Here is a 24,610-nt window from a genome sequence, read left to right as displayed (position 1 = left end):
AGCAAGGACAGGACAGAATATGCTTCTGGGAATAGTGAACAGAACTGTGGGTGAAAGTTATAAACTGGCTGCTGTTAATGAAAACAAACAAAGGTTAAAGACGGTTTGTGTTGAAAATGGTCATTTTTATTTTCATCTTTTTTTCTTCTAATTAGATTTTTACTTTGATAATTACATTTTTCAAAATAAGCTTGAATGAGCAATGGTAATGAGTCATGTAACTAATAGCATGATTAATGGTTGCACTCCATTTAAAGCTGTATTCATTAATTTGTTTTTGATTGATTTGGCACAATAGCAAGCCGACATACCTTTTTTAAAGTTATGGAGAACATATTAGGAAACAATTTTACACAATGTTTAAACATCCAGAACGCACAGAGCAGCATTATCATTCATTTAGTATCCTCTTTCTGGCCACCCGACAAATAAACATTTAACATTCACTCTCTTCTTAGCTCTTTCTGGCTCTTTGGCTATACGATACGATACGATATGATACGATAAAAGACACAACAAGGTACGACAAGGTACGCTACACTAAGCTACGATATGATACGATAAAACAAGATAAGATAAGACAATATACATTACGATACAATAAGATAAGATACAATATACTTAACAATATGTGGGCTTACTTGCTTAAAAGTAGCTTTTCTGAGGCTGCAGGAAATGGGGTTGATGAGACTGGAGTTTGTCGGCCTGAAAACCAAAGTCATGAGCTAAAAGAGGCTTAAAAGCTCTGTAGAACTAAAGGGCGGTAAATGCAGAGCTGGGTGTTAATTCTCCACAGGTGTGTCCTCTTGAGCAGCTGTTTTCTCATCACCTTGCATTCATCCGATCTATTGTTAGCATCAAAATATTTGATTATTGCAGAACCGAGCCAGTTCGAGAGCCCTCATCTTGTGCCTGCTGGCTCACTGTCATGGTTTAGTGGCACACTCAATGTTATTAGTTATGCCTCTGCTTTTCCTAACACTAATTTACCCTCAGTGGATGTTAACTGTAGTAGCTCTAATGACACTAAAGCGAAGCAGGTGATTTATTGCTGAGTGTTGGAGTCGCTCAAATGTTGAAGTGAATCGAACTTTTCTCGCAACAATAAACAAAGTTGCTGCTGAGGTGGATGCCAGCTGGCATTTGAAAAGTCATCAGTCGACATTTCACTGGTCACAGAAAATAAATTAACTTCCAGTGACTGGTTTCTTTAGTTGCTTTCGTTTTAAACACAACCGCGAGTTGTGTGTGTGGAAATGTTTGTGCTCGTCCGTGCGGCATTTGTTGCTCTGTGAGTAATGTGGTCAGCTTCATTTTATGTGCATTGATGTGTCTCTTGCGACATATGGAATGTGTCTATTCATAGTGTTTTTATGTCCCTGTGCACCTGCTGTTAACCAGCCATCCAAATACGTGCATACAGACACGCGCGCACACACACACACACACACACACACACACACACACACACACACACACACACACACTATGCTGTAAGGCACCTGGACCATGCATGGTTTCACATGCACAAACACTTGAACGCACCGGTGCATACACATGCTCTCTCCCCTCGCTGACTAACAATCATCCGTCCTCGCCTCCTATCTTCATCCTCTCTCTCTCCCTCCCTCCTCTTTCTCTCTCCCCCTCACCTCCCACCGTCCTCCCAGGTGTGTCTGACTCTCACTGCCAAGCGAATGGCGAAGAAGAACTGTCTGGTGAAGAACCTGGAGGCCGTAGAGACTCTCGGCTCCACCTCCACCATCTGCTCCGACAAGACGGGCACGCTGACCCAGAACCGCATGACCGTGGCCCACATGTGGTTCGACAACCAGATCCACGAGGCGGACACCACCGAGGACCAGACGGGTGAGACGGAGTGAGAGGCAGAGACTGAAAAGATAGGGAGGAGTAGGGGAAAGAGGAGGAGTGGAAGGAGAGAGCTTTGGGGAAAGATGGAGAGACTAACTACAGAAGAAGGGGGTGATAGAGACTGTGTGGGAATACTTAGAGGCAATGTGACCACCTGTTGAAATTCATCTGTCCAATGTTCACACCGCCAAACGACATCGCCGTTTGCACTACGTCTTGGATTAATCGAGCAGCGGTATGCAGTGTGGGCGGCACAACCACCAGCCACAGACATGTCCTTTGCCAGAGTTCCTGAGCAAGACGTCTGCTGCAGAACCAATCGGGTTCCTGTTCCCCTACCGAGCAGCTACAAACCCAGCCGGATTTCAAAGAAGCTTTTTTTTTTTTTTTTTTGCAATAACCAAAAGGTTTTGGAAATAAGTAAAAAAACCAAACAAACAAACAGGTGTTCTATGCATACCAATGAGTATTGAGTTAGGCAATCATACAATGAATAGCTAGCAGTGCTGACAAAGGCCGAACAGTTGAAACAGCGAAAATGCTGAAGGAAAAAAAAAACACAGCGTATTCATTTTTCAGCAGTACAGACTATTTTTTTTTTTGCAGCTATTGCAAGTTTCGGAGCCTTTCGCGCCCGGCTTTGTCAAGTACAACAACTCCAGCTGCAGTTTGCCACTGTGTACCTGCTGTATGTTGCATGACGCTGTTATATTCTCTTTGCACAAACAACAGTGACAGTGACCACTCTCTCGTCTAGGCTAAAATGAAAAATGAACGCAACAGAGTGAAGGTCCTTTTCAGTTCACATTATGTGGGAGGGATGAAATTTGGATCGAAATTTCCAAACAGCTTTTTACTTTTTGAGACATTCTGGTTAAAAAACGAATGCCATTTTCCAGACTGGGGAATTGAAAAATCACTTCTGTCAAGGAATAAGGGATTGCTTTGTTATTTTTGCTACAATATCCAGTGCTACTCTGCGAAAACCAAGAGTTAAGTCAGTAGCATAAATACTGCATGAACCCCACTCTAACACAGATCCCTCTGCTATTCTCCCAGGTTTGGGTTTTGACAAGAGCTCTGCTACTTGGACTGCTCTGTCTCACGTTGCCGGCCTCTGCAACAGAGCTGATTTCAAGGCCGGACAGGAGAGCTTCCCCATCCTGATGGTATGATTCTCCACCCTACACGAGACACCGCATTGATGATTCAGACTCATGAATTATATGCACTCTCTAAAGCAGTGGGTTGTAACAGGTTTATCTAAGTACATTGTAAGCGGCACCGTTTTAGATTTGGATCAAACAATGCATGCACATTATTCATGTGATTTTTTTTGCATACACGATTTTGCCAATAGGGTGAAGTTAACAACATCGGGGCAGCGTCCAGTGAGCTGTCACACAAAGATAAGCAGTGGTGGGATTTAGATCATTTACTGAAAGTTACTGTGAGGAACTTTTAACTGGTTATGAAACTCTCAATCAAATAGCGATGCCTCTATATGACCTACATAAGTAAAGCAGACCATCGGCGGGGAGATTGGCTATTTCTACGTAGTTATTCTTAATGCTTGTCAATCGGACTCACCGGGTTGGATTCCGTGCAAAATCAGACGAAATGATGCAGGTTCACCTTCAGCTCAGACTCCAAAAAAAAAAAAAAAAAAAAAAAAAGTCAGGACAGACCCAGATTCGGCTTCGCTGCCGCCTTTGAATAATACAGAACTGCAGTCAGAGGTCTGGTGGGAGATGGAGCGCTGCGTGCCAGGAGCAGAGCTTCACCTCGCTGCTCCACCGGTCCCCGCTGGGAGCCAACACCGACACCGGGCTGCTGGAGGCCCGGGACGTATTGCTGGGCCCGCTGGAGGGAAGGGAGGCACGAGAGAACCAGAACCAAGACTGGGTCGAGCAGACTGCCAGACCCTGCTGCAGTGAAAATGAGACGTTTTAGAAAAGGACTCCGGTGGTTAGTACCACTACCGCCTTTTTCCACTGGACCGCCAAAATCAACACAAAATCAAAGTTCCTCATAGTAGCTTGAAGTAAAGTAGCTATATTGCAATGTACAAATACTCCATTATATTGGACTTAACATTTGGAGAATGCTAAATTGGACTTAGTTAGCAAAAATCTATAACAATGTATCTTATTTTATAAACATCTTAATCTGAAAAGTAACTAGTAACTAGTAACAGTTGTCACATAAATGTAAGTACAGTATTTCACTCTGAAATACTGTGAAGTATAACATATTTATAGCTATATAATGTATCTATAATATTCATGAATACACAGCACAGTACTTGAATAATATACTTAGTTACACCACTGCTATCGGGAAAATAACAAGTAAATAAAAGAGTTGGTTTTCAATGCATCATGTTTTATAAATGATCAGCCTCTAAAATGTAGTGACGTGTGAGGCGTTACAAAGTAGCGTATAACATAGATATACTCAGAATTATAAACGGTACAGTACTTAAGTAAATACACTTTGTATTCTCTTCTGCGGCCAACCAAGCCTCACCCACATGGCAACCCACAGCAGAAAAACAACCCGTAAAAATGATTCGTCAATACAACTTGAGACACACACACACACACACACACACACACACACACACACACACACACACACACACACACACAGAGAATAATCCCAAACACCCCTGGAAATAACTCCCCCACACTGATACACAAACATACACACTGCTGGGTGGGTACGTCAATAATATCCCAGTGTTCTACCAACCGCTCTCCTCTAACCTGTGCTACATTGACCTGAAGATATTCTCCGTGTGGCTCACAGCGAAAGGGATTACTGCTCCTTGACTTCGGTGGGAGCAGAACCTGCAGCCGCTCTGCCCCTTGAGGTGCCCGGGCATCCTCCCTGCATTAAGTAACAGCCACGTCTCCCGACAGCACTCAAACACAGCAGTCGAGACCCACGCAGGCTCCACTATCATTACAAGAACAAGTCCATATCTTCACCCGAGAGAAGAAAACAGAGAAAATTGAGTTTCCTTGATCTATTCATTCATTCATTCATGAAAAGGCTCAAACAAGGACAAATAGCGCACGTCCTTGTTTCGCGGCTGTTCATGAATGAATAAACAGGAATAAAGAGGAATCTCTTGTCTTGGTTCGGCCCCCGTTGGTATATCGGTCAATCAGCTCATAATGGATTATAATAAATTGGCTCCAAGAGCCGGATGAATTGCAGTGATCACCATGGAATTTTTATCAAGAGGGATTTTACAGGTTATGAGAAGATGATTCAGGCACCCGCACAAGCAAGTTTGTCACACATGTTTGAAGCCGGTAAACCTGCGGAAAACACAAAAACAAAGCTGTGCTTCCAAACGGGGGATAATTCAATACTGAGCCTTGTAAAATAGGCCTCCTGTGTGTGTGTGTGTGTGTGTGTGTGTGTGTGTGTGTAATGTAATGTAGTGTGTAAGTATGCTTTCAAATTCATGGATTTCACCTTTGTTCCCCCCCAAAAAATGTCAGTAAAAGACTTCTGCGCACCACTTTAAAGGTGGTAAATTCCAAATTCAGAGCCTATTTGAGGGATTGCCTCCACACGGCTCTCAACATGGCGACAGCTGAGCAGCTAACGATGCTAACAGCACAAACAGTGTCATCAACAACAACAGTGCTGACAGAGCTAACAGTGTTAACCTGGGAGGACCGTGGAGGGGCGTTACGCTTCTGGACGAGGGCGTGGGTCTGGACGGCGTTATCGGAGGTAACCGCTGTACGAGTGCTGGGCAGAGCGGCGTCCATTAGCCAGCTAGTGGGGCACAACAGAGAGACTCACATGCACTAAAAAGCACACTCTCTGCTCAGGTAAACGTTACTCCACTATATCTTTACGTAGCAAGTAGTTGTTTGCTGCTATATCAATGCTCTGCATTTGGAATTTAGCACCTTTCAACAAAAATGGACGACACATAACAAACAAGCATAATCCACTACATCCTTAGCAACCACTTTTCTGTTGATTATTGGCAATGGTCTAATGTGTTCCAACAATATTTATTTCCAACATGGTTCTCCAGCTCTTCATATCCACGGACTTTACATCCTTATCCTTAAAATATGCCCTTAAAAACGGCATACATGGCAAACTAATCAGCCGTATTTCTCCCGAAGAGATTAAGCTGCTTTAATCAAATTATTCTTCATCCCCCTGAAGTAAAAAAGAAAACTCAGTTTTGCACGTTCATTACTTCTACATTAGATTGTTACATAACTTTAAAAACAATGTCGCCGAGTGTCGGTGATGCAGATGATGCTCAGCTGCCTGCATCATTAATGAGACCCGTAATGGAAGGAAAGAAAGTCCTCTCAGGTGGCGCTTTAATTCCAGTTCCCTTCCACCGCGGCGTGATAAACACAGGCAGTGAGACAGACAGCGCTCGTTTGTTAATATGCATATGTGAGTGACTGTGCTAACGCGCGGCTGTGTGTGTGTGTGTGTGTGTGTGTGTGTGTGTGTGTGTGTGTGTGTTTCCCCAGAGGGAGACGGCGGGGGACGCATCAGAGTCAGCTCTGTTAAAATGCATCGAGCTGTGCTGTGGGGGTGTTCGTGAAATGAGATCTAGAAACCCCAAAGTGGCAGAGATCCCCTTCAACTCCACCAACAAATACCAGGTACTGCATGGGACTGATGCTGCTGCAGATGCAAGTCCACAATAAAATGTTTAATGTTTGAAGTAAAAATATGGATTTTTATTTTATTCCTAAATATATTTTTTTATTTATTTCTAACTATTGAAATATTATTTAGATTTGTTTTTGTTTCTTAATAAACTTAACTTTGTATTTAATGTGTTCTTTGAGATAATTCTGTTTGTGCTTTTAAATTGAAAAAACTGAAGGAAAAAAAAAAGACTTGTCTGAACGTGCATGCTCTTTACACCAACAGCCACCCTGCTTCACATTCATGCTGTTGCACATATTTATGCCCAACAGGCCACAAGCAGCACACTGTTTGCCACAGAGGGGCTGTCGTGTGTTATTTATGGTAGAAAGATTCATGTGGATTACAAACGGGTTGGTTTTGGCTGCTCAGAAGATCTGTTACTACCTTAAATTGGACATAAATACCTTTTTATTGTTGGAGACGGTCACAGCCAAAACCTGTTGGGTTAGGGTGGGTTGAGGTGAGAAGACTAATTGTCATTATATCATTAGACAGTAAACAAGCATGCTGTTTCCTCATCACAGTCGATCTAGAATCACGTGGTGCACATAAATGTTTTTAAAACTGTCTTAGATAGATCACAACGGGCACTCCTGAAGAGTCAAAAATGAATATTGAACTATGAAAAAGTCGTCACACTGAGCTTTAATTAAAGGGTAGCTTGTGTTTTGTTTCAAGCTTCCCTTATATTTGTGTGTCTATGTAACTAACGGGGCCGACAGTAGGTCCAGTGTGGAATGAGAGCGCTGAAAGCGGCTGCAGTGCCATCATATCTGGCAATTGTCTGACGTTATTGAAAGGACTCTTCAGAGAAATGAAACGCTTTTCTCTACCTTTTGTCTGTCAGTCATTTTTGTCTCACCAAGTCTAGCTCAAGGAGACATCTTGTTCTAAGATCTCGCTCTGTGGCTTTGATGTCGGAGCATGTTGTGTTGGCGTGCAGAAAGCGTAGCTTAGTGCTGTCTAACAAAAGTGTCGGAGTCATGGCTAAATATTTCGCTGACTTTGAGAATGTGGAAGCGGGTCAACCTTTTCCTTGGTTTGACTAAAAACAAACAAACAGGCCGAGTGAAAGATGTTGTATTCCTCTGTGGGGTCCTTTCCATAATGTTGTCGGACATTTATGACAACAATCTGAGCCATAAAGTGTCGAAAAGCAATCTCTTCCAGTGGACGTACGTTGACGGGTGACACTGCGGTCCGTTTTGCGGCTGCAGCGCTAAATACTGGACACACAAAGATGGGAGAATAGAATCCCTTTTACACCTTGCTCAAGGGCACCACAGCAATTAAGACGGGGGGGGGGGGGAGTTCTTCCGCTTTCTACTCTCAGTCTTTCCCAGCGTGTCTAGAGATTTGAACCAGCGTATGAATAACACAACAGTGATGTTGGAGCATACAAAGGACTTCCTGCATGCATTTTGTTCCCCGATTTAAAATAGGGACGTGTGTGTTGAGAAAAAAAAAAGCAATTTTGCTCTGGTTTTCTGAGATTAGATATGCTGTGGCTCAGATACAAATTACCTGGGGGAGTGTGTGTGTGTGTGTGTGTGTGTGTGTGTGTGTGTGTGTGTGTGTGTGTGTGTGTGTGTGTGTGTGTGTGTGTGTGTGTGTTTGTGTGGGGGGAAGGGGCGATGCACGGTGTAAAACCACAGGAATACACGTGAGATTGAATGCTCCTTCAACTCAGGTGCAATACATGTGACTTACAATGAGCACTCAGTCAAGTCCGCCTCGATGAGACTTTTATTTCAATCCTCTTGGAAAAATATGACACGATAAATGATTTCTGGTACGACCATGAAACTCATTGTCGTCCTGAGCCTTTTTACTTACAGGAGAAATGAAACATTGTAGACCGGCAAGAAACAACTCGCCATAAACTACATGTTGCAGCTTGTTTCATAATAAATATTGTCATGTCCTCACCAGTCTTCCAATGTCCTCCCCCTTTTTATTTTGAAGCTCTCTGTCCATGAAGTGGAGGACAATCCCTCTGGTCATATTCTGGTCATGAAGGGAGCGCCGGAGAGAATCTTGGACAGGTTGGTCAATCAATAATGAATCGATTATACGTCTCCCGAGTGAGGATTGCACAGAATTTGTACTTCTTTCTCACTTAATTTCATTTCCCCCTTCTCTTCCAGGGACTTAGTGAATAGAGACTACATTGTCCTTAAAGGCTGGCAATATTTTAATCGTATAATAGTTTGTTCTACGACAGCCGTGTCTAATGCATTATAAACATACCTATAATACGTAATAATCTACTTATAGCACAGTATAATCAAGGTTAAAAGCTCTCGGAAGTATTCATAGTGCGTTATATCAATAATCACAACACATTATAAAGCATTTTATAGTGACTTATAAGGTCAAGTAGCATGATGCTTTGTAATTGCTGGTCATTTACTGAGGATCATAGTGTATTTTAATTTCCAAAGGGCTTATAATCATATAACCTGTGCATGAAACGCATTATAAGTATGTTTATAATTCAATATAAATATATTTTATCTGAGAACGTTTTTTATTGTTGTTAACAAATCCTCTAACAAGAGCTTTGAATCGATCCAAGAATCAAATATTATCTGTGTGTCCAGAAGCTGAAATAGCGTATTCCTTTGTGCCGTGTACCTCCATTGTTGACCCACAAAAAACAATTAAAAACAATGTAGACAATATAGGAAAAAAATGCTCCTTCATCCCCATGAACATGGGCTCTGTAGTTTTGAAAGCACTGAGAATCACTGCACTGGAGCACAGGTGTGTATTAATCCACTGGTGAAAATAGTCCCCAACACTATTTACTCCTCGCCTGCTGTTTTAGAAAATGAGTTACCCTTTCAAAAAAAACAAAAAAACAATTAAACTATGAAGTCGTGACCTTTTCCAGTCGGAACTAATGGAGAGCCTCAGACAGGGTGGCACAATCACAGAGCGTTGGGTGAAACACAATGATGGGTTGATGGTTTTGGTCCTTTCAGGGAATTTGTTGAAAAACGAGAAAAACATAGAATAAATGGTTTTGTCGTTGCGTGTTAGATTGAGGTGCTGAAGATTTTTGGTCACACTTACAGTACATCACTGTTGGCCCAAGTCTGGCCCAGATTCCCAGAATGTGGACATGTTGGGCGGAGCAAATGAGCGACGCAGTGGCCGTTACATGACGCTCAGTAAGAACGTCCTTTTTCTTCTGTAGCCTCGGTTGGTTTCCCTTCTGGTCATCCCAAAAACTCATCTCCATCAACCGCCATCACTGGCTTTAGTTCCAGCTGGCTCCTGTTGTTCTCCAGCGCTTTCCAAACAAGATTGCAATGCAGATAGAGATGCTACTATTAGCTTTGGAAGCAGTGAGAGTATAGTATTGACACATGTTTTACAGGTGCAGTAGCATCATGATCCACGGCCAGGAGCAGGCTCTCGATGACAACTGGAGAGATGCTTTCCAGAATGCCTACATGGAGCTGGGAGGACTGGGAGAGAGAGTGCTTGGTTTGTTTTTTTTTCTTCTTTGTGGCGCTCGCTATTATCGGCCTGGGAATAGGTAGTGTGGAGAAGCAGTTGGACACAGCACTTACCTTTTATTATCTCCTTGGTAAAGAGAGCAGTTTAGCCACCCTGTAAAAGGGTGGACTGTTTTAATTGCAACAGCGTGAATAGAAGAGGCTTTGGCGCTGCAGTCTTGTAATGGACTTCCACGGAGTAAAAGCTGAAATGACCATTGCTACACAAAATGTTTTTTTTTTTTATTTATTTTTTTATGTAATGTTGTAAGTGTTATGTTATTGGACTGGCATTCAAATCAGGTCAACCTCTGCACTAAACTCAAATATTATTTGTACGTGAAATAACGTTGTAAAATGCCATAGACACATTTTAGGTGAAAAATCACTTCCCCGAAGTTCAATTTTCAATATCTCTAAAGTGTTCAGCATCCAGACTCTGTAAATGTCATCATTTTGACAACCGAGAAAAAAAAAAGAAAAAGAAAAAAAGAAAGTTAGCTGGCGTCTTTTTTTAAAAAGTGCCACAGGTAATACTTCTGTGCTGTCATCGTTTTCTGTTGCAGTAAGTATCACTTTTTCACAACAGCGAAATGTGGAATAATGCAATTTTTTTTTGGAGTGAAACTCCTGGAATCATTATTAATAATGAAATCCCAGTCATGCCTCGGGTGATGATGACGATGATGATGGTGGTGGTGGGTCGGGTGCTTCACTTCCAGACTGAGCGCGTTGTTGTGCTTTACTCTACAGGGACTCAAGAGACGCTGTTATTTCGAGGGCTGTGGGTCATGAATTAATAAATGCAACCTCCAAATCTAACATCTCAAATGAAAAGTGATTTGTATGCACACTGTTAGGTAAAGCATCATTGCAGGGACTATTTTCTAAAGATGTCTTTAATATTTACATTTATTTGCGGTGTTGTACTGTAAATATCAACAGCAAAGTGCATCCTTATTGTTTATTGGATGTTTTGGGCTTAAATCACCCTCGGGGTGATTAAAGACTTTGCTACTTTTTAAAGTGCCAGATAAATTATCAGAGCAATAAAACAACACCCCCCCCCCGTTATCTGCAGTGTACTTTGAGGTGTCAGTCAGTTCTGAACGATCACCTCACGGATCCGTCTTCTCCTGCAGGATTCTGCCACTTGAATCTGTCTTCATCCCAGTTCCCTCGAGGATTCACCTTCGACAGCGACGACACCAACTTTCCCACCGAGCAGCTCTGCTTCCTGGGTCTCATCTCCATGATTGATCCGCCGCGCGCCGCTGTGCCCGACGCAGTCGGTAAATGCCGCTCCGCTGGCATCAAGGTAATCGGTTCCACCGACTCAATTTTCATTGTAGTTCCTGAAAAGCCCCTTTTTCCCCCCTCGGCTTCATTCGTCGGACATTTTTAGAAAAGGGATTTGCATGTCAGATATCTTTTCAAATCCCAAAACGCACAGATCAGTCCGAGTGGGCCCTGATGGATGATAATCGATGGATGAATGAAGTTCTATAGCTCGGAGGAAACCGCTGAGAACATATCCAGTGCAAATACTTAACTCCATAAGGTAGCCAGAAATCAGTGACATGAGTGAGGATGTAGTTTGCAACCAACTTAAAATCCTCCCGTTTGGCAAGAGTGACCGCTGGCTGAGGCAAAAACACAAGAGCTGGTGTTTGGTTTGTCCACTCTGGGCTACCGTAGCAAGATGGCGGCATAACATAGCAGACTCCATACAAACGGCTCATTCTAAACTAACGCAAACACAATGATTCGTTGTTTTTATTTTTCATAATTCAGGTGATTATACACTAAAGAAAACATACTTATTTGTATTATGTTCCATTTATGCCAGTAGATCCTCATAAATGCTACAAGCTGGTTTGTAGAGATCTCAGTTTTTTATGTGAAAATAAAAACCAACAGGAGATAGAAGGAGATAACTGAGTATATTCCACTAACAGTTTTTAAAAAGTTCCTTTTTGCAAAATGCAGATTCAGTGCATTTGTTTTCATTATATGTTAATCAACTGCAAATACGCACAGAGCAGATGTTTTGTCAGAAAAGTAATAAGCCGGGCCGCAGGAAGGTTAAACAACATGAAATGGATAATGAGTAGAATAAGTCTAATTTCGGTTCTAAAACTACAAATACGGGAAAAGGATTTCACACACTTCAGGTACACAAGCTATCATGCCTCCTTTGATAATGAATTTTTGATAGACACACTGTAATTGGCTTAAAGAACAAACTCGAGGCAGAAGTGAGTGAAGATGTTGCTTTAAGGGAAGTAAATGGAGTTTATTCTAAAAAAAAAGAGAGTCTGATAAAATGTCAAAACCACAAAGTTTTCTGAGAGTTTTAGTTGTAATAGATCAGCTTTGTTTGGACTCAGGCGTTATGTTAACTCTAAATTATGCCATGTCTTTTTTTGACTTGACAAACATCAGACCGAGATCAAAACATTGTCGGTATAAATACATTTGTAGTCAGAAATGTGGGCAGAATGTCACAAACAGGCAACATTGATGTGGACTCTTTAATATGTATATATGTATATATATATATATATATATATATATATGCGTGTCAACATGCTTCATGTAACTGCTCGGTATTGCCGGACGTGAAGTGCTGTAGGTGTTCTCTCTGATTGAAGTGGAAGAAGACAATTTTGGACAAACACGCATCCACACCAGAACAAAGCCGCCGTATTTCCTCGTAGCTGAGCCCAGGAGGAAACTAGAGCTCCTGGCTCTAATTACTTTTTATTGGATGTAGTGCTAACGTTTCAGTGAAATGTGCATCCTCGGTTCACAGCATCGGTCTAAAGGCTTTAGTGCAATATATACTCCGTATAGCACCTTCCTTCGGCTTGTGTGTGTGTTCAGCTGTGGATCGTGATGGTGCTGTTGTTTTCAGGAATATTCCCAAAAATGACTTTTTCATACGAGGTTCAGATTCAATAGATATTCAAAAATAATGTATTCCTTGCAGTTTATATACATGCAGTTATGCAAACCAAAGATCTTACTCTCACTTATAGTTCAGGTCTATTACTTGCCACCGAAAAAGAAAAGGTTATATTCATAAATGTCCCAGACAGGGACAGATTTGATCTGATGTGAGATTTTTGGAGAGACTGATATTGAAACCCATTATACAATACACTCTATTGTCAATTATGGGATAAAAATAGAGGTTTTTAGTTATGCATATGTGTCAGAAAAGCTCAGTAGTGTGCAAAGTCAAGCTGAAAGCACTTGAAACCAGTAGGGCTGTAGTGAATAGTTTGAAGCTTGACATTGCTGTGCAGCCTTTCATTTTTATTCTTTTGTATTTTCATAAGGTTTAGAATTTGTGTTTCTGCACGGTTGCAGATAAAAATCAGGCAACACTAATGTTTTTAGTCTTACACTATTTGTAGAATGATATCCCCGTGGTGGCTGCGATCCAAACATCTCCAATAACCCAAGAGCGTTGTAGAGTCTGAAAGTCAACACTTATTGAAAGAACAACATATTCTTAACGAATCGGCTTCAAACCATATCTGTTGGTGTTTAGCCTTTCAAAAGCAACATTTTCACCGCGGGCCTGAATGCTGTTTGCTCTCCCGCTTGCCGCACACAGAGGGAGGCTCGCACCCGTATTCACGGGGCCGTCCAGCGGCAACACAGCGGCACAAAAAAAAATCACATTTAGTCATAAAAATATGATGCCAGACATTTGAAGTTTCATTCAAAAAAAACGAAAACTCAATTGAAGCTTCAAACAGAAATAGAAAAGACAGTCGGTACAGCACTAGAAAATAGGAAAACAGTGTTGAAGGGAAATTAAATGATGCTTATGACGTGGTGGACATTGTTGCAGGTGTACTGGAGGTTTTTATTGTTTTTCTGTTTTGTTTTTGGACTCACAAACCCTCACGTTTAAAGGGTTTTCTCACAATCGCACTACGCGAGCGATGGGAACCCACCAATCAAGACGTCTGTTGGAGTGCACTGACAGATTTGAACCCTTAACCCCTAATAGCGCCGCTCTTCCCCCCCGGTGTAACTACACAACACATTTGGATGACTTATAGACCCTTTAAGGCCCACGCTGCACTGTAGCTCAAGCATGCTGTGATACATGACGTCCAGATGAGAAACAGAGGGCTTTAATGCGATAACGCTCCGGGATTTATGGGACCTTCCCTCTGCCGTCAGGTGATCATGGTAACAGGGGACCACCCAATCACGGCCAAGGCCATCGCTAAAGGTGTGGGCATCATCTCCGAGGGCACCGAGACGGTCGAGGACATCGCCGAGAGACTGAACATCCCTCTGAGCCAAGTTAACCCCAGGTGTGTGTGTGTGTGTGTGTGTGTGCGTGTGTGTGTGTGCGCCTGCTGCTCTTAAAGCTAATCTAAGCGCCCACTAAAGATATTATGATATTATGTGTAAATCTGTTAAAAGGTCATGCTAAAACAGGCAGATATTACCAATTTTTTTTGGGGGGTCAAGGCCTACGTGGCAGCTTAAAAGATTACGATTCATATGTCAACCTAAGTTGTAAATCTGTCTAATATTAAGATGTAACAAACAGAATCGGCAGAAATGGTTTACTATTGTTATCTGTGCCAAGAGGTTAAGAAAGAGATCATTTCACTGTATTCAGTAGACATCTAGTGTTTATACTAGAGTGTTCAAAACAGTGTGATTTATTGGAAATCTGCTCAGGCCACATTCTAGTTTATCTTTAAAAATTCAACGTATTGAATTTTTGGCCACCCAAGGTCTACAGGATGTGTGTGCATCTACCGCTCTCACGTCTCTCTGTTGAATATGACACTAAAGCCAACCGCCGATTAGCTTAGCTTAGCATGAAGTCAAAATCTGCTTACCCAGCATCTCTTCAGTTCACAAATGAACATGTTACGTCCCTTTTGTTTTGTGAAAAACTCCATCAATGGGGGGAACAGGGAGACCTCAGGAAGATCTCTTTCCATGCAGTGTATTATGCCACGTGCACAGAGTAGATAGAAGTTAACACGGAACTTCAGAATGAGAATATTAAGCAGATAGGTGACGGCTGATTAAGCTCCGCCATGAAATAATGTGGTACATACTGTAACGAGACAGTCGGACGATTATCTGTTTCCCCCATTTCTATTCTTCATGCTAAGCTATGCTAATCGGCCGCTGTCTCCAGCTTCATATTCAACTGACAGATAAGAGAGTTGTAGTTATCGTCTAATCCAACTCTGCAAAAAAGTAAACAAGTCTATTCCCCTAAATGTTACGACAGAGAGCATGAAAAAGTCTATTTCTCCTGCCTGTGTGTGTGTGTGTGTGTGTTTGTGTGTGTGTGTGTGTGTGTGTAGGTGTGTGAGAAACAAACTTGAGGAGAAAGCAAGAAAATGTCAACTCCTTTGCATAACGGTCCCCGGTGTCACTGACTCCTTACTGTGTGTGTGTGTGTGTGTGTGTGTGTGTGTGTGTGTGTGTGTGTGTGTGTTTTTGTTTATCTTTGTGTATCCCAGGGATGCCAGGGCTTGCGTGGTGCACGGCTCGGACTTAAAGGACATGAGCCCCGAGTACCTTGACGACCTGCTGAGGAACCACACTGAGATAGTGTTCGCTCGCACCTCCCCTCAGCAGAAGCTCATCATAGTGGAGGGCTGCCAGAGACAGGTCAATGGACAGGAGTGTGTGTGTGTGTGTGTGTGTGTGTGTGTGTGTGTGTGTGTGTGTGTGTGTGTGTGTGTGTGTGTGTGTGTGAGAGACTGTGTGTTTGGGTCTTGTTGAGAACAGCTGAATATCAATGTGTATGTGTTTATATGTCTGAATGTAACCATGTGTGTGTTTGTGATAACGTCTGTCTGAATGCTTGAATGTGTTTGTTTACTTAAGTGCAGAGGAATGGTTGTGTGTGTGTGTGTGTGTGTGTGTGTGTGTGTGTGTGTGTGTCTGTCTGTCTGTGTGTGTCCCTGCCATTTAAGGCTGAATACAGTTTACTGTGTATGTAACTCTTTGTGTGTGTTTGAGCCATTTGTTAGTGCAGGAGGTTGAATGGATGAATACAGGCTTTTGTGCATGTGTGTGTGTGTGTGTGTGTGTGTGTGTGTGTGTGTGTGTGTATGTTTGGATGCATGTGCAGAGCCATTTTCACTATGTGGTTGAATACGAGTGCATATATCTGTAAAGCATATTAACTATATGGTCACATATCACACCCTATAGCCTATACATGCCTTAATGTTTGGTATGTGCTCAGCATTTATGTGTGAATGGTTGAAATTAGACACGTATGCACTTGCACACAGCCCCATATATTGAGGTCATGCTACAATACACCCTTGACTTATTCACTCTCACTCTGTGTGACTGAATGATCGCAACTCAATTCCATTTTTTCATTTAATCTCCCCAGAGCTGCTTTGAGGAGACATTATTAAGACAGAAGGGGTGGAGGAACGAGAGGGAGAAAGCTTAAATCATAGTACTTATCTTCCTCTTCCTGACACTTTTTGTTTTGCCGGTTCCTCGGCGGGTGCAGGGGGCCATCGTGGCTGTGACGGGCGACGGCGTCAACGACTCGCCGGCCCTAAAGAAAGCCGACATCGGCGTTGCCATGGGGATCGCCGGCTCCGACGTGTCCAAGCAGGCGGCTGACATGATCCTGCTCGACGACAACTTTGCCTCCATCGTCACCGGAGTGGAGGAGGGTGAGTGGAGGAGGGGGGGGGGGGGGGGGGGGGGGGGGGGGAGTAGTGAGGGAGACAGAGTGGAGGAAGGAAGACAAATGAGTTTCAGAGGAAACAGGGAGGGGGCGATTTAAAAACTTTGAAATTAAAACGTTTCTGCCAGCAAGCTCCTTTGTCATGTAGAGACTGGAGATAATTAGTACATAAATACCTTACAATTGAAAATGTGATATGAGTATCACTGTGGCTTTCACACAGTACTTAACAGAACTTCAGACGTAGAATGTAGAACAGAAGTGGATGTAGTCTCCGTGATGTCACACATTGGTTCGTGGACTGACGTTTTGAAGCCTCAAGTTCGGCGTTTTGGTTGTCAGCAAGTGACCCGAGAAGGTGGACCTGAGTACAACCGAGCGAGACGTTTTCAAGAGACCAAAAATATTGCAATAAACTTTCATGGAGCGGAAACACACTGTGAAAGAGTTAAAGTTCTAAGCATCGACTTTAGACAAGAAGTGGACTGCCGTTATGACCTGTCAATCACAGTAAGCCCCGCCCAAAAGCATCCCCTGCTTTATGGTCTGTCTGACTCTAAATGGAGCATAATGTACTAAATGAACATCATGCTGTATTGAAGAAGACTGTAAACTAGAGATTGAGACCATAAACTCATGTTTACAATGTTTACTGAGGGAATAAATCAAGAGAGAAGTAGAGTCATTTTAGACTAGACTTCTATACAATTGGACTTATTTTTGCAACCAGAGGAGTCGCCCCTAAAGTGAGGCACTTCACATTTCTGAGCCGGAGGTTGTCTGTAGAATAGACTTCAGTCACAGACGAGGCAACAAGGCGACGAGGCAACAAGGCGACGAGGCAACAAGGCGACGAGGCGAGGGTGCCAATTGTTTACTCGTGCCTTCCATAAGCCCTCAGGACGGCTCTACTTCTTCGTCCTCTCATGTTGGACTGAGGGCAGAGTGGACGCTACAGTGACTCACTATCGCCTCTCAGGGTATAAGAGGTATTGCAAGACAGGAAGGGCTGAGGCTCGTGGTTTGCATTCTCCTTTCAGGAGATATGTCTGCAAAAACAATACAGAGACGTCTTTGACATAACGTCAACGCTGTAACCTCTTCGCATTCTGTTGAAAAATAATTTCATTTTTTTCTGTTTTAATTAAGCTAAAATTCTGTCCAGATCCTCCACATTGAACCTCTAAATCTTGACTTGAGACTTGACCTCCTAAAGACTCGTTTACAGACGAGACTTTAAAGGAAAATCTTTCAAGACTCAGGTTTTAAACTGGTAAGAACTGGGAAAATGAAAATCAATTAGACGGCTACTAAGTGGGGCCTACGTATTTTATTTTCATGCTCATGTAATGAAAGGACTTGGTGTCACTCAGCTAAGTAGAAAAAACTCTATCAACAACTTTGAAAGTAAGGGAAATATTCAAATGCTGAACTTGAATCTTGACCTGTAATTCTCTTATTAAGACTTGTGAAGTGAAATTGCTCTGCCCTCAAGGACTTGACTTGAGAGTTACTCTGACAGATTTGAGATTTGACTTGAGGCTTGCCACAAGAGACTGGTATTTAATTAAAGTGGGGGTGTGCTAATAAGGTCTGAGAGAAGAAAAAAAAACACATTAGTAATGTGGAAATGCTGACACAGCAAAGTCATTTTTTTTATTTCAGCCAGTCTGAATTAGCTTAAACACAATAAAAAATAAAGGCAATATGGTGGTGGGTAACCAGTAGCCCATCCAAAATACACACATATCCCCTGATAATGTATTTACACACACGTATCTTTTTCTTCCTTTCATTTCTGATCGCTGCAGGCCGTCTCATCTTTGACAACTTGAAGAAGTCCATTGCGTACACGCTGACCAGTAACATCCCAGAGATCTCGCCCTTCCTCCTCTTCATCTGTGCAAGTGTTCCTCTTCCTCTGGGAACTGTCACCATCCTCTGCATCGACCTGGGCACTGACATGGTGAGCTCGGGGGGGGGGGGGGGGACGACGACGACGAACGCTCACCTCTCTTTGTTCAGTCCTTCAATCCCTGTGTAGACATGCTGACAATAGTGTTCCTGCTTTATCTTAATTAATACGTTTGAAACTTAAAGCAAAACTTAATTTAGACACCTAAAAAAAGCTGTTTAAGTGTACACTATATTTACAATATTTTCAACACCTTACCGTCTGACGGGGAAGTGAAGCCGTTATCCGTTCTCTTTTATATTTGAAAAGTGATAGCTGTTCAGGCAACTTTCTCTGCACCTACTCAGTTTACAGGAGTTTCACAGGAGGGCGTGACAACAAAAACATACGGTTCTAGATTTAACTTTACTTTTTGGCTTGTATTCCAAGCACTTTCAAGTGTTCAAAGCTAATTGTTAGCTAATTCTAGTGATTCGTCTCAATGAGCGGATGCTAATTGTTAGCATGTTGCATGGCTACGGGGAAGCTAGAGGTGACATTGAGGAAACTACGGTTAGTATCGGCGTGGAATATGAGTGCCCGAAGGTAAAAAAAAAAGAACAAAACATTTGGTTTAATTTGTTCTTTCTGTTGGTGTGAGAAATTTGCTTATGGCTCACCGCCGACATCCATTTGTTCGAGCAGAACAAAGGCGGGGTGACGCTCACATACAGATTTACATTTCACAGCTCTGCCATTTCCAGATGCCCGTCTCGCCATTGTATTTCCAGCAGCAACAAAAAGAGTTGCTGGCACGCCGCTCGCCTGAGGGGCGTAATCCATCATTGCGAAAGAAAGGAAGCACGGGATGAATATATTCAAAAGGACTTGTTCTGTTGTGTTCATTACTGTAACTTTAATTTTTCCTGCTCTCAGCCACCAGACAGTAACATGCGGCTGAAACCGGTTCTTATACATCCCAGTGTGCCGAAAGCAAAAACCGTAGTAATGAGGCACAGGCAGCATAATGGCCTCATATCCAACCGCCAAGAGGCATTTTATGTCCCCACAGGTTAAAGACGGAGACGAGCAGCTGGCTAACATTGTTAACAAAGCAGTTCCACTTATTTCACCCAGGTGACTTCAAAGATGAACTTCTTTGGTTTCCTAGCGGCGGGACAGATTTGTTCATGTTCACAAATATTTACTTGACTGTCTGAGATCACAGGGGACGGTGCATTCTTTATTGGCGGGATTTCTCTTCAAAGATGTGATGATTGAATTTTAAAAGCACCGTATTTGTGCAACTGTTTTGCATATAAAAAAACACTTCCTCTTCAAAGTAACATGTCTGCATGTATTTAATAACCGTTGGTGGAGTGAACAGCTGGATGTTTGCTTTGAAGAGTAGGACCCAAAACTGAAGAAAATATTTAAATATTCAATAAAGTACCTGAAAAGTGTTTATAGTACAGTACACAAGTATAATTAGAAATTTCCCCATGTCTGCTGCCGAGGTTGTTAACAGCTTGTTAACAGCTTAGTTCAACTCCAGGCAACAGGCTTGAGGGCTCTGCTGAGATTTAGCAGTGACAAGCAGCACTTGGAGTCTGCTATGATTATTTTTAGCAAGCAGTGCCATGTGGAAAAGGACGGCTGCAAGAGATGTTTATCAAAGCAGGATGTGGCACACTTAAGAGTGCTTCAAAATTTGGATATCGCGCACATACACACTCACACTGTTAAAAAAAAAGAAAGAAAAGAAAATCAATGCCGAGCTCAGTGGCATCCTTTTCCCTCCTGTCTCTCTCAGCGGCTGCGGGTCAGAGGAGGGTAACGCCAAAACAAACTGGATTTGTACACCGCGGAGCATGTGTTCAGTTTCACACAGTGCCAAGTCCCCACCTCAAATCCCACCTAAGTCGCACAGATACCCTGCCCTAAGTCACACATATTGCTCCGGTGCTTACCTGGTAAAACCAGCCAATATAAGATCTTTATTACGTGCAGAGACCTTTCTACCCTCCTACTTTATGAGTGCCTTGAAATTCACTATCAGTCTCTCGCCTCTTGTCTCCTCTCTCCGCCTCTCTCTCTGTCACTGTCACCGCTTCTTTTCTTCTTCTTTTTTTTTTTTTTCGTCTCCTTGCCCTTTTTCTGTCTTTTCTCTCCTTCCGCGCGGTGATTGAGTGCTGAATTATATTAATGGTGATGTGTCTAAGGTACCCCGTGTCTGCCGCTGTCATCGTGCCTTTGTGCCGTTGCCACCAAGACAAATTCCTGAACATTTATTGCAACAAGGCGAATAATGTGAGCTGATTCTGTGCTGTCCTCCCATCGCCTCCAGGTCCCAGCCATCTCATTGGCTTACGAGACGGCGGAGAGTGACATCATGAAACGGCAACCGAGGAACCCCCAGACAGACAAGCTCGTCAACGAACGCCTCATCAGCATGGCGTACGGACAGATAGGTTTGTCCTCTCGTGGCTCATAATCTCTTTGGACCGCAGCTCTTAAACCCGAATCACTGGGACAGGTTATGAAGTTATGGTTATAATAAACATTACAGGCATAAAAAATATTGACATTTATTAGAAATGTCTTACTGCCTTTGTAACTGTTTAAGGACAGTCAGGAGAGAGTCCCATGATTTTCCTCTTAATTGTTGTGACATTTGCAGCAAATTGAGAGCATGCAGCTATTTTCGACTTCTCGGTCACGTTTCAGTGGTTGGAGCCTCTCTTGAATGCATGCTTTTTTATCTCCGGTTTTATATGTTTTGGGAATTGTGAAACTCAAAGGCTGGCCCAATTTTATGGGCCGTTAAATAGGTCAAAATATGGCAGGGCTTCACTGGATGGCATACAATTTGGAGCCGAACACGTTCCAAACAGCCAGCAAACTCACATCAACTCCCATATTTCTTCAAGGAAGACCACCACTGGGGGGGGGGGGGGGGGGGGGGACTTTTGCAGGTCACATCAAATCACATTTACAATCCGCTGTTCTGTCATTACAGCTTGAAGTCCGGAAGCATCGACAGTGAACGTCTAACTGATGATCTGATTTAGAGTGACGCGCAACGACAGTAGAGTTCCAACACTATCAGCGAAGTAGAAGTAACGGCATCCTAAAAACAGACGCAACCAGCTGTGGGATCCAATACTACCAGACTATTTAGTATGCCAGAAACAAAAGATTCAGTATGTCCCAATACATAGTGAGTCAAATGCAATATGCCAAATATAGCAGGATGTTCTACTACATCATTGAACAGTATGCAAGCCTGTATGCTTGTCTGGCTATTCTGACCCAGAATTCTTTGTGCAGCAGATATCTGACCGAGACGGTCAAAGTGGTATGTCCCAAATGAATGCACACTGTACGCACAAGTGCTTGCTTTGTAAGGGCAGCTGCAGTATATGTACTAAAGGTAACAAATAAAAAAAAAACGTACTCGATTTGGAACGCCGTGCAATTTTCTCCTTCTGAGATGAAGATGTTAACGTCAACACAAACGCTGGGTTTCATTTTAGCGGCGTAATGAATGAGAGGATTAATGCGCATTGCCTCCATCTTTGATCGGTACTGGTGGAGGTTTAGTATATGTTGAAGACTTTAGCTCTAAAATAAGACGTCCATCATGTTGAAAATGTTACGCCCACTCTGACAAAACAACATTCTCAAACATGAAATTAAAAGTCACTCCCGGCTATTATTGCTGTCCTGAGCTGTCTGGAGCCATTTACCAGAGGGCAGAGGGAGGCAGACGTAATCACCTGTGCTGTTGTTGAACCAATATTAAGTGCACAGCAGGTGGACTGAGGCTGAATGTCCAGGGTGTCAAAAAATAAGCACTTTCCAGGTCAATTTATTTGTCACATTTTGGTATAACTCCTGCAAATAAGTGATGCAAAACATTGTACCACCGGCATTATTAGTGCTGCTGTCAAAATAGCTTTTGCCGAACGACACTCATTATCTATAAATCTTGCTATTTTCCTACTTACGCTGCAATAAAGCTGCCCCTGTTGCTACACTGTGATGGGATACAAGAGATGAGTAACAAAAAAATCCAATCCAATGGCACACAATTTACTCAATAGTCTTGAAGGCAACCATCCATTACTTTAGCGGTAATTTAGACAAAATTAATGTGATGACTGTTTAAGCAGCGCTGAGATTAGCGTCTTCAAAATACCACCCAAATAAAATGGGTAACATCTTATTATGCGGTTCACAAATGTCCCAATAAATTCTTCATAACTTGCTGGTTTTATTTCATTGGTACACTTCTAAATGCTTTAAATGCTTTCGTTAATGCGCAGCAGGTCCAGCAAAAATGCATAATGTATTTTTTTTTTCTCCAGACAAACGTGTAAAATCAACACAAATAGCTAAACTCTAACTAAAATAACTGAACAGTGACTGACATTAGTGTCCATTTCCTCTAAACTAGCACCAAATGACATGGTTCTTTACAGGAAACCTATTAAGAAAATTATTAGGAAATTACAGATCCGTAAAATGAAGTCTTGCTATAAAATGTAACATAATGTTTTAGTACCTTACTGAGTACACTGAACAGATGAACAGATGACGTTTTGACTTTGATCCCTTGGCACATATTTTCTCTGTTTCCAGGGATGATCCAGGCTCTTGCTGGTTTTTTCACCTACTTTGTGATTTTGGCGGAGAACGGCTTCCGCCCGGTAGACCTGCTGGGTATCCGCGTCAGATGGGACGACCGCGAGGTCAACGACTTGGAGGACAGCTACGGGCAGCAGTGGGTAAGGAGCGGGGGACAGAGACGAACCGGCACACCCGTTGAACGTTCCCATGCTTGCGCAGGAATGAATGCAATGAATGCAATGAATGTGTTTCAACCTCGCAGACCTACGAGCAGAGGAAGATCATCGAGTTCACCTGCCACACCTCCTTCTTCATCAGCATCGTTGTTGTCCAATGGGCTGATGTCATCATCTGCAAGACCAGGAGGAATTCCCTCTTTCAGCAGGGCATGAAGTAAGTGAGGGATGGATGGAAGGTTGTACAAAAAATCGAGGCGCGTAGCTGGGGAGGCGGATTCACCTTTAAGTCAGTCATTTGTGACTTTGAAGATTTCCGTTGAGTGTTTTTGAATAGTTTGAACCTCTTCCTCTCCTTTTTTGCTTGTGTTCAACAGGAACAGGATTCTGATCTTCGGTCTGTTTGTGGAGACTGCTCTGGCCGCCTTCCTCTCCTACTGCCCCGGAATGGACGTCGCCTTGCGCATGTACCCCCTGAAGTACGCTCTGCCCGTTATGCAATATTCTCCACCGAACCGAAAAATAACCTCTTAAAGACCTGATGGGCTGCCGTTAGCCTGTCACTCTCGGCTTCGAATGAAGTCTGTGGTCTTCTTAAACGCCACGTTTGTTATCCTTAATATTCACAAAATGGCCGCAATGAATTGAACAATTTGCACTCTGCCCGTGACTCACTGCTGCTCCGTTCATCCCCGCCCCTGTTGTATCTCTCTTCCTCTCAGGCCCCTGTGGTGGTTCTGTGCCTTCCCATACAGTCTCCTCATCTTCATTTATGATGAGGTCCGTAAATTCATTCTGAGGAGGAGCCCTGGAGGTAAGCAGTTATTAACAGAAGCCAAGATTAAAATAGTTCAACCGCCTTTGTCTTGTTAATAAGCTGAAAGGGGGGAGAAAGAAAAAAAATTGCCAAGTGATGGTGCACTGATTGACGCCCCTATAGCTCAGGAACCACATGTGGCATTTTCTATCAAGACCTTTTCTCCCGTCCTCTCTACATCTCTCAGCCTTCACGCTGTCCTTAAACACACATGTCCACTCCTTAAAGGACACACTGATTGACAAAGTCGCCACAGCTCTGGTCTGCTGATCTGACCTGAAG

At 42.8% G+C, this 24,610-nt stretch overlaps 1 protein-coding gene across 2 annotated transcripts in view; it reads left to right on the top strand.

The window, feature by feature from the left end:
- Positions 1–24,610, top strand: part of atp1a2a (ATPase Na+/K+ transporting subunit alpha 2a) — a 37,708-nt gene that overhangs the window by 11,267 nt on the left and 1,831 nt on the right. The window contains exons 9-23 of one of the 2 annotated variants that reach the window (XM_068734763.1): positions 1,671–1,869; positions 2,932–3,041; positions 6,399–6,533; positions 8,551–8,630; positions 9,971–10,080; positions 11,234–11,409; positions 14,295–14,431; positions 15,611–15,761; positions 16,627–16,795; positions 18,621–18,775; positions 21,051–21,174; positions 23,348–23,493; positions 23,598–23,728; positions 23,889–23,990; positions 24,234–24,325. In XM_068734763.1, coding sequence (XP_068590864.1) covers positions 1,671–1,869; positions 2,932–3,041; positions 6,399–6,533; positions 8,551–8,630; positions 9,971–10,080; positions 11,234–11,409; positions 14,295–14,431; positions 15,611–15,761; positions 16,627–16,795; positions 18,621–18,775; positions 21,051–21,174; positions 23,348–23,493; positions 23,598–23,728; positions 23,889–23,990; positions 24,234–24,325 — 2,017 coding nt within the window. Of the gene's footprint in view, positions 1–1,670; positions 1,870–2,931; positions 3,042–5,645; positions 5,727–6,398; positions 6,534–8,550; positions 8,631–9,970; positions 10,081–11,233; positions 11,410–14,294; positions 14,432–15,610; positions 15,762–16,626; positions 16,796–18,620; positions 18,776–21,050; positions 21,175–23,347; positions 23,494–23,597; positions 23,729–23,888; positions 23,991–24,233; positions 24,326–24,610 lie in introns of those variants that run through there. The other variant, XM_068734764.1, reaches the window with a different exon arrangement.

The sequence above is a fragment of the Cebidichthys violaceus genome, unplaced genomic scaffold (genome assembly GCF_023349555.1).
Source record: "Cebidichthys violaceus isolate CVI_PGR_0920_01 unplaced genomic scaffold, fCebVio1.0.p SCAF_67, whole genome shotgun sequence".
NCBI lineage: Eukaryota > Metazoa > Chordata > Actinopteri > Perciformes > Stichaeidae > Cebidichthys > Cebidichthys violaceus.
Note: the sequence above shows the minus strand (reverse complement) of the source record. Positions and strands in the feature narration are given on the sequence as shown.